The sequence below is a fragment of the Protobothrops mucrosquamatus genome, unplaced genomic scaffold (assembly GCF_001527695.2).
Source record: "Protobothrops mucrosquamatus isolate PMUCROS unplaced genomic scaffold, P.Mucros_1.0 scaffold3590, whole genome shotgun sequence".
NCBI lineage: Eukaryota > Metazoa > Chordata > Lepidosauria > Squamata > Viperidae > Protobothrops > Protobothrops mucrosquamatus.
Genome location: NW_015389555.1, coordinates 227 through 1,705, shown reverse-complemented (window position 1 = coordinate 1,705; position 1,479 = coordinate 227). Strand labels below are relative to the sequence as shown.

General features: G+C 47.9%; 1 protein-coding gene across 1 annotated transcript in view; it reads right to left on the bottom strand.

The window, feature by feature from the left end:
• INTS4 (integrator complex subunit 4) overlaps positions 1 to 1,069 on the bottom strand; it is a gene marked incomplete at its 5' end in the record, with an annotated part of 14,742 nt that extends 13,673 nt beyond the window's left edge. Inside the window, 1 exon segment of the mRNA XM_015827280.1 lies at positions 899 to 1,069. Coding sequence (XP_015682766.1) covers positions 899 to 1,069 — 171 coding nt within the window.
• Positions 1,070 to 1,479: the final 410 nt, after the last annotated feature.

Here is a 1,479-nt window from a genome sequence, read left to right as displayed (position 1 = left end):
GGAACTATGGCCCCTTCATGACTCGTGGACTTCAACTCCCAGAATTCCTCAGTCAGCATGAGGGAACTATGGCCCCTTCATGACTTGTGGACTTCAACTCCCAGAATTCCTGAGCCAGCATGGCGGAACTATGGCCCCTTCATGACTCGCGGACTTCAACTCTCAGAATTCCTGAGCCAGCCATGCTGAGGGGAAAGGGAGGTTTCCAAGCTGAGCCATGCAGGCTCAGGAATTCTGGGAGTTGAAGTCCACGAGTCATAAAAGAGCCAAGGTTGCCTACCCCTGGGCCGCTAGCACATTACACCGCAACCCAGTTTCTTTATATAAAGTTGGAAGGGACCTTGGAGGTCATCTAGTCCAACCCCCTGCTCAGGCAGGAAACCCTATACCAGGGGTAGGCAACCTCGGCATAGCTGACTCGGGAATTCTGGGAGTTGAAGTCCATGAGTCATAAAAGAGCCGAGGTTGCCTACCCCTGCCCTATACCATTTCAGCCAAATGGCTGTCCAGTCTCTTCTTATAAACTTTCAGTGTTGGAGCATTCACAGCTTCTGGAGGCAGGTGGTTCCACTGATTAATTGTAACTGTCAAGAAATTTCTTAGTTCTGTGTCGCTTCGCTCTCTTGATTAGTTTTCATCCATTGCTTCTTGTCCTGCCTTCAGGCGCTTTGGAAAATAGCTTGACTCCCTCTTCTTTGTGGCAGCCCCTGAGATACTGGAACACTGCTATCATGTCCCCCCTCGTCCTTCTCTTCGTTAAACTAGACATACCCAATTCCAGCAACCGTTCCTTATATGTTTTATCCTCCAGTCCCCTGATCATCTTTGTTGCTCTTCTCTGCCCTCTTTCTAAAGTCTTGACCTGTATTCCACCTTGAGGGGACAAACAAAGACTTACTTCCAGATGGAATCCCTGTCCGTCGGATATTTGGCGAGGTTTTTTAGCAGCTCCGCCAAGGCAAGATGGATGCCTTCTTTGGTCGAGACGTTGGTGCAACATAGCAGCTCGTGGAGAGCTTCCCGGATATCCCGGGAGGAGTCCTAAAGCAACACAGGGAAAGAATGAATGCTGAAGCAGGGGAAAGCATCCACGTTATAGGGTCTACCATCCACAGTAAAGGAAGGAAAAATCAGGAAATACGCAGCAGACTAGCCTATCAAAGAGCAGCCCTGGAAGCCTTGGGCTACGAAGATCATAATCGGACAAGCGGTATTTTTTTTCCCGTTGACATTCAGGTGCAAGTGAAAATTGGACTTCGAAGCAACGGGGTAGGAAGAGAAGCGACTTTTTTTGGAGCTCTGGTGTTGGAGGAGACACTTGAGCATATTGTAGACAGCCAAGAAAAAAAAATGATGGTTCATTAAACAAATCAGGAGTACAAATGATCATGCTCAAAATAAAATCCAACTTCGGATACATTATGCAAAGACCTTTTCTATGGAGAAAGCTACAAAGCTGGGAAAGGGAGGAGGAGGAGA